Genomic DNA, 8,958 nt, shown 5'->3' on the forward strand with positions numbered 1-8,958 from the left:
CCTGTGTGGGGGGAGGAAGGGGCAGATGTGGGCTTCCTATTGAGGGCTTGGGGCTCCCCGCCCTGCTGCCCTCCCCAAGGGAGCCCCGTAATGCCATTGCAAGGCACCCTCTGCCCGCCAAGCAGAAGTGGGGGCACAACTCCATGTTGTCATCCCCGCTGCTGACAGATGGGCAGGGGGTGCTTCACTACAACAGTGCAGCCCGTGTGGGGCTCCCAGGGGGAAGGCAGCAAGGCAGGGAGTTCTGAGCCTGCAGCAGGCAGCCTACATCTGCCCCCACACTGTGTACAAGTCTGGGGGGCACATGCCGCACCCCCAAGACCCCACACAGGCCTATAGCACCCCTATGTCCTGCTTCCCACAGCCACTTGCAGGCTGGAATTCTGCCAGCCTGCAAAGGGAAACCCATCATTTCCCAAGTTTTTCCATGATGAATGGAAAACCCAGATCCCTGTGTGATACTGGGAATCTGAGACAAATGCTGTCCCCGAGTCACACAGCCCTGGGACCAGGATCTGATGTTCCTATTTCAGGACTGCCTCTTCCTGATGGGGGCTAGGGCCTGTAGGCCCCGACATACTCGGTACCTATGTGCCCAAATAGTTTTAATGTCGCACATGAATGCAGCAGCTGTGTGGATGCAGCACCTTGAATGTTATGCAAGTGCCTTTTCATACTCACGCTGTGCAAAGTTGAGGGAGTAACTTAATTGCAAATAACGAGAGTTAAGTACAGTTTAGATGTACTCAATGCAGAAAGGTTTACAGCTGTTTTGTTCCATCAGTGATACAAAACAACTGAGGGCATATTGATAAATCTCATTTTTTAAAGTTATCATTCCTCTATAATTAAACAATTGAGTCAAAGTTTTCAAAAACTGTTCCTGCTTTGGGAATTCTGTTTCTGGGAGTCCAAACAGACACCTTGGGGCTTATTTTCAGGAGGTTAATGGAAAATGTGTGTACAGCACTTCTGAAAATCAGGGCCAGGGTATCAAAGATCTGGAAATACTAACTATGAGGCCCTAAACAAATTAAATGTAATTAAAAAAAAAAAAAAAATCACTGGCCACTTTTGAAAGTTTTGGCTGTAGGGATCTGGGGTCACACACCTGTCAGACTGTTTCCATGATTCTAAGCTGGGACACTTACACTTCACTTCCCTTGAAATTAAATGAATTGTCTAGGCAAAGCTATTAAACCTCTATTTTAATTGTTGTTGATGAGCAAAGAATTGAAATAGGAAGATGTTGGGTGTTCCCCCTCTTGATTTTCAGACAGTAGCAGGCTTAGTGCAAAATACCAGGCTCAGCTAACCACCTGTATAAACAACTCTACTATATTATTCTGTCAAGTCATTCAAAAGGAAGGTGCAAAGCAGTCAATTAATCCAGCTGCAGTCTACAGATATATTCAAAGGACAGAGGTTTGTAGCTATGTGTAGAACCTATGTATTCTTAATTTTAGTGTCTATTATTGACATTTTTGTTGTTAAGCTTTATGTTAAATAGAGTGTCACATTCAGCTGAAACTGAATTAAGTACTTGCTGGCAAATTCAGCTTTGGCATATGTAAAGTAACTTTTGCTTCAGTGGAGATCACCTGTTTGTCAAAGCCAAGTCTGGCAGTTAATAGTTTTAAGACCTTGTTTTACTTCTTCTGCAGGGCCTGGGGTTTCATTGTAGAAACAGGGCCTGCATTATATCACACAACTTGAGAATTTCCCAAACTCCTGTCATGAAAGTGTTTTAAATAAAGTAACAGTAAGTTTCTAAGTAGAAAGATCTTTTCTCACCAGAAAGCTTTACCACAACCCTCACTGTGTTTCACTGTGTCAAGCTGATAATCCTGATAAGCCTTTTCTATTATATAGATGGGGGAAGGGAAATGTTTGCATATACATAAACTTCAATTACTTAGGCAGGACCAACTGCAGAAAATAGATCAGGTAAGATCACAGCTCCCAAGCACTGACTGCTGTATTTACTCATCTACATGGAACCACTTCTGTCTACTATGCACAACAAATACTTGAGGATACTTAACTATCCTACTAGCATTTTCTTTTAAGTATCTACAAAGTCTGTTTCCAGGCCTTGTAATCGCACATTATGGAATCCTCTTTAAGCAGAAAGAAGTAGTGAGCTGTGTTAATCTAAAGTCAGGCAGAAGGCAGGGTGGTGAAGCACCTTGTAGACTGACAAAATCAGAGAGAGAGAGAATAAACTTCTGCAAGCCTGCGCTCACTTCATCAGATGCTGTGAATGCTTTCACTTTTCCACAGCACCTGATCAAGTAGGCTCAGGCTCACAAAAGCTTATGCTCTCTCTCTCATTCAGTAAATCCACAAAGTGCAAATCTACCCTACTTTCATTTTCTAAGAACACCATACCTAGGACTGACTGGGATTTGTAGGATTAAAGATCCCTCTGTTTCTCACTGTAATGACTGAATTTATTCTCTTACTCCTACAGAATGATTTAGGGGACAACTAAATTTCCTGTGTTGCTTGTTTTGTAAAATATTTATTAACTTCAGAATAAGGAACTTTATTTATTTTTAAGGACAATGGTTTTGTTTTCTCAAGTCTTTTGGCATCAAATAGCTAAAGAACCACAGTCACCACAAACCCCAAATTTCACATGCATACTCTTGTGACACCTGAAGCTAGAGCCACTCTTCAAATTTTGCAGTTAAATACATTCACTGCAACCAGGGGTAGCACCAGCTTCTTCCCAGTGAGGGGCTGAGGTGGGCTAGACAGAAAATTGGGGGGCTGCGGTATACAAAGGTGGGACACAGGCCCTGTGGGCCAGAAGCAGAAGCGGGGCAGGCAGGGGCAGCTTGGGGTGGGGGGAGGGGGGGTACAGGGCTTGGACAGGTGCAGCACTGGGAGGAGTGGCTATGGGAGGATCTGTCATTCTAAACTATAAAAGCATCCTGTGGCTGGAGCTAAATATATGTGGACAACAGCAATGATGATGTTTGCCCAGTTTTGTCAAAGACAAACTGTGTTTAGCTTGATTTGAGTTACCATGGTTAAATGATTTATACCAATACATGAGAAATAAATAACAATGTAAGGGCAAAATTCTATCAAACTAGCAAATTGCCCATCATGAATGACAGCAGAGGGAGGCAGGTGGGGACGGAGCACCTCCACCCAGTGCCCTGTGGTCCTGCTGCTACGCCTCTAGCCCCATGGGCTCCCCCCTGCACCACTGCCAGCACTGCACCACCAGCACGCCGTGCCACTGCTGCCTCCAAGGAGCAGGGCCTGGGGGGAGTGGGGCAAAGCCAGCACTGCTGCAGTCTCTCAGTCCCCGCTGTCATGGTGGCACTCCCATTTCAAAACAGCTGGCCCCACCTCTGTCCGCTGGGGGTGAGGGGCACCCCTTGGATGCAGTGGCAAGGCCTCCAAGGAGCAGGACTGGCAGGACTTGCCCCCCCCGCTCCAGCCCCTCAGTCCCCACCATCATGGCAACGCTCCAATGACAGACAGAACCTTGGCCGCCCAGCAGTGGCGGCCCACATGTGTTTAGTGGGCTAGGCCCATGGGTCTTTTTAACCAAATAGGCCAATGACAGACAGACAAAGGCTTTTATTATATTAGACTAGCCAATTGCCCATCAGGAATGATGGGAGGGCAGGAGAGTGGGCACAGATGGAGCCCCATGCCACCCCCGTCCAGGCCCGCTCCCCCCTTCCCTCCTGCTCCCACCCTCCTCGCCATCATGGCAGCGCTCTGCTGTGCCCCCACCTCCTGTCCAAATGCTTATTCGCACTCTGATTGGCTGTTTCATTCAGCCAGTCAGAACGTGAATAAAGCGCTATGGACAGACAGACAGATTAAGAATTTTATAACATTAGAATATTGCTGGTTTCTCTTTACACTTTCATTAGCTACATTCAAAAACAAAAAAGAAGACAGACAAGTCTCCAGGACAGGGAAACAAAAGGGTCACAGTGAACATGTTCAGAAGCAACTTTATTCATAGCATTTTCTGGCTTATGTGCACTGCAGCCTCACGGGATATTTTAATGTAGTTTTTTTCCCCCACATCAGAAAGCATGAAAAAGTACACTGTTACTGCTGTACTCTGTCTCAGTGTCTGCAACCAGTTCCTTTCTTTCTATTGCTCTGTCTTCACTGCAGTGCTAGCGTTGGTGACTGAGACCCAGACGTAGGCAAGAATAAGACACAACACGAACTTATACCCAAATCTGAGTTCTCTCTGGTAAGTATTCATCTGTAAACAGTGCTAGGCTTTTAGAAGAGTTATCCATAGCTCTTTACATGGCAGTAAACTAAGCTGCTTGAGTATTATTGCCTAGTAAATTATGGGAGATCTTGTCTGTCCTTCAAGAGACATGGTAAGGGGGGTTGTGAGAAGGCAGTGGAAGGCTGTCAGCCCTCAAGTAATTAAGCCTGCATCTTCAATGCAAAGGGTGTCTGGGGTTTACCAGCCCAAGTGAAACTGGAGTCCTAGCTTTAACCCATATCCTCAAATATATCACTTAGCCCAGGTTAACCACTTCCACACTTGGGTAAAAGGGTTTTGTATATGGGACTGATGGAGAATAAGGTTCTTATAAAGTCACTCAAGGCTCTTAACTGTATGTAAGCCATGAGTGTGTAGAAATATCCAAGCAAGCTTTAAACAAGCAGATTGAATTAGGTTACGCTTACTTCCATGCTGCAATGATCAGATGGCTTCAGATAGCTCTATATGGTGCTGTTGCAGAACAGACATACCTACCTCTATGAGAAAGCCTGCAGGTATGAACAGAAGGCCTGATGTGGCAAAGTACCCTGTAAATAATCTGACAGCTGCTGAAGCTTCCTTTCCTCGAGGGGCTGGAATTATTGTCCTACTTGGACAGAACTATTTAACTATTTTTGAGCAGCACTGTTCTTGAAATACTTTTAGGGATTACTTGTTTAGATCCTTATTTACTTTTGTATTTTAATGGGTTTATTACCTAAATGTCTGTTAAGCTGTGCTATGTAAAACTGGTGTCAGAGAAATGATGGATGACAGCTCCATTCAGTGCCATCCACACTCTTGACACCTGGAGCACTCAGTTTCGATATTCAGCAGGAAGAAAGCAAATAATAAAAAGCAAGCATCTCTCTCAGCAAAGGCAACATAATATAAAACCATACATCTCCTACCTCTGCTCGACCTTCATAGTACGTTAACACTGACTTTGTAAGCACAAAAAGTCTTTCTTTGTAATTTAAGGGAGAAGTCCTTTTCTTCTGTTGCGACCTTTTAATCAACATTTCCTCTAAGATAGTGTTCATATTCATTTCAGCCACTTGATATCACTGTTTCTAGCCATTGAATATCAAATCCTGTAAAGAGCAAAAAAGAAACAGGGGAGTGACAAAGTTTGTTGCAGATTAACACAGACTATTGCTACAAATTGTAAAAGAAACAGATGGCACTTGCATGTGAAGCAACTTGACAGCTTAAGAAATAATAACTCATACCAAGCATCGTGGAAATAAAAAGTTAATTATTAGCCAAGAATGTTCAAATTTTGTTCAACTGAGGGCTACCCTACCACATTTTATACTGACCAGGGACAACCCTCACGTTGTAGGCAATGAAGGGCACCGCAGTCAACTTCATGCCAAGTATAAATGCCTCATAGATGGAGCAGAAGGATATGCTTAGGTTTACACATCTCCATGAACCACAGATGCATTCACCATGAACATCAGCACCAGGTTTACTGCAAAACCTTTTGACTCACATACAAAAGCAGTGTATAATAGTACTTTTGTTTCTGTTGGTTACCTACAAAATATTCACCCTAAACCCTGCAGGTAAATAGCTGTGCAAACAAGTGTTGCACAACAGGCAGTCTAATATGAGCAAGAGTTGCTTCACTACTTTAAAGCTGGTCATAAGATAGTTTCAGCAGTTAGAAAACAAAGTTTAATTGGTCTTCATTTTTTTTGCATGACTCATGGCTCAGTAAACTTAGAACTTACATTAAAAAGTTAATGGTAAACTACTGCACAAAGTAAATAAAGTCAGGAATTCAAGATAAAACATGCAATCATACAATCAAGAAAAAATCATACAATCAGTATCAATGTGTGTTGACTTTTATTACAGTTATTTGAGGTCACATCAGCAAAGCAATCACAATTCATCAAACACTTGCACACATTATTTTGTGCATGTGAACTGCATATGAAAATGTTCACATGAACAAACAACAATATGCAAACTTGAAATACAAATCAAGAGAAGCCAATATCTTGAAAGTTCATCTCAGAAATTATTTTGACTAAAATTGTCAAAACCACTAATGATTTGGTATCAAACTTAAAAAAACCACAGAGGCACAGTTTTTCAGAAAGTGGCAATCGTTTGCCTTATGCCCTAAAATGACTCTGATTGGACACAAATATTAGTGCACCGAATCTCTAGTCACATTTGAAAATCTTAGTGAACTCAGATGGTGTTGATATGAGAAAAACTAAAACATCTAAAAATGAGTAGGCTTGTTTGAAACTAAGTGAAAAATGTCTTTTGTACATCTTGAAAATGAGCTCTCAGGATCCTTGATTATTGGTAAAGGGACTATCTAGCACCTGTTTATAAAGGAAAATGGAAGACCCAGAGAATAACTTTGATGGCTACACAGCTACTGGAATGTATGAATCAACTTCTAAGCATCTAAAGGATAACAAGGAAGTAAGTAAACAACCAACATGAATTTGTCAAAAGCAGACCATGCTTAACCAATTTCATTTCCTTCTCAGAAACCGAAAGGAAATATGGATGAATGGGGGTAGGGAGAATACGGGATGCAATAAGACTGAGTATTTTTATACCCTCTCCCATGACATTTTCATAAATTAAGCAAATAAAATCTAGATCTGGGCTGTCCAACTGGCAGCCTGTGGGTGGTTAACAAGTGGCCACTCTGACACATGGTAGGGCCACCACGCACAGCTGACTCAGCCCACACTACCTGCACAGCGATCCTGGAGGGGCTGCCCTACAGCAAGCGGTCTCTATGGTGTGCAGCCCCAGGAACTACATGCCACTGCTGGATGCACCCCTGGCTACAGGGAAGTTTAACCACCTTAGTATAGATGAAATTCCTGTAAAGTAGGTTCAGAACTGGTTGAATAATCATGCTTAAAAATACGCGATGAAGAACTTAATATCAAACTGTAAGAAGGTACTGAGTGGAGTTCCCTAGGGGCCTGTTCTAGTTCTTCCACTATTTAGTATTTTCACTGAACTGCTTAACATCTTGAGATCCTTTCCAAGCCTACATTTACCATGAGGCACTAGCTACTGAAACTGTCAATTCAAGTTTAGAAAAGACCTAGGTAAATACAGTAGTTCCCTAAATCAGCAATGTTTCCCTCTTATCGATAACAGGTGTTTACTAGAGGTGTGTGAAACGGACCCTATTAAATTCAGATTCAGCCTGAATCAGGGACAACGATTCAATTAGTTGATTCAGATTACTGTCCCTGATTCAATTTGGCTGAATCCGAATCTGAAGATTCAATGCTGATTCAGAGACTCAGCGATTCAGACATAGACGCAGCTTTAAATGTTTTTTCTACATACCTCAAGGTACCAGGCATGGAATGTGAATGCTGCTATGCTGGGGTGGATGGAGCGTCCCACACAAGTGCAGGGGAGTCCCCCACATGCTCAGTGGTGAACCTGGAAGAGGACCAGAGTACTTCCAGTACACTTCCAGGTCTGCCAGGGAGTGTATGGCCCCCCCCACCCCCGCACCTCCTCAGCTCAGCAATCGGCGGTAGGAGAATCCCAGGTGTGCCCCCAGACCCAGGAAGCACCAGTTGCTGAGCTGTGGGGGGGAGGCCAGTGTGCTCTCTGGTGGACCTGGAAGTGAACCGGAAGCACTTCTGGTCCACTTCTGGGTCTGCTGCTCCTGTGGGACAATCCATGCACCCCAGCATCACAGCATTCATGAGCCACCTATATACCTCTAGGTACCACAAAAAAACATTTAAAGCTCTGTCTATGTCTAAATTGTCAAATCTTTTCGAATCAATTCAGCCACCAAATCGGGCCAAATCTCTACCAAATCGAATCAGGGACTGAAGCTCCACATAGCCTTAGTGTTTACAACCATCTAAAATTTCCAACATATGCTCCAATTTATCAAGTGGAATATATAAAAAAAAATCCACAGAGTGCATGTATATTTTTCCTGGTAACTTCTTGAGGAGGATATGATTACGATTATGATTTAGCATGTGTAAAATGACAAATTTAAAAAACTTGTGCTAAAAATACTCAAAACCCACAAATCTCTCACAATATTAAAGTGAATTTTAAACAACATACAGGTCTTCTGGGTATATCTGTCTTAGTGCCTCTCTTTCTCCTTTAGACCCCAGTCCTTTATTCTCTTTGTTTTAAAAATTAAAGTTGTATGTAAAATTAATTTTCTGGTGACTGCATGTAATGCTCCACCCTTCTCATACTAATCACCACTCCCTCATTAACCCATTTTTCTACCAACTCACATGCAGATACATTCCTATCCATAGGGAGATCTAGAACTTTGAAAACGTGTACACATGGAGAGGTGCATCATCACACATAAAACAAGACATCGGTTTTTTTGGTTAAAAATAAGCTATAAACTTTACTAAGAGGTTCAGGGTGTGAAATACCAGCAACAGCTAACAGACAGCAAAATTGCAGACCAAAGAATAGCTTGATTGGTGGAACTATCAAGACCATTAAAAAGAAGAAATGGTCATTAATACCTGTAGAATGAGGATCTTAGAAGGCAAAAAGTAGATTACAATAAACCATGAAGTCAAGTGACTCCCTCCCTACTGCCTGACTAGAAATGCTGCTGCCACTGGATTTAAAATTTCAGGTGGACCAGGAATCAAAAGGGGGTGGTGACTGCACCGGTGCCACCCCCCCCCCCC

General features: G+C 42.9%; 1 protein-coding gene across 1 annotated transcript in view; it reads right to left on the bottom strand.

The window, feature by feature from the left end:
- TEC (tec protein tyrosine kinase) overlaps window positions 1-8,958 on the bottom strand; it is a 77,819-nt gene that overhangs the window by 67,886 nt on the left and 975 nt on the right. The window contains exon 2 of the mRNA XM_019525860.1: window positions 5,176-5,358. Coding sequence (XP_019381405.1) covers window positions 5,176-5,313 — 138 coding nt within the window. The 5' untranslated portion in view covers window positions 5,314-5,358. The remainder of the gene's footprint in view (window positions 1-5,175; window positions 5,359-8,958) is intronic.

This window comes from Gavialis gangeticus, unplaced genomic scaffold (genome assembly GCF_001723915.1).
Source record: "Gavialis gangeticus isolate Ggan-Ray unplaced genomic scaffold, GavGan_comp1, whole genome shotgun sequence".
Classification (NCBI taxonomy): domain Eukaryota; kingdom Metazoa; phylum Chordata; order Crocodylia; family Gavialidae; genus Gavialis; species Gavialis gangeticus.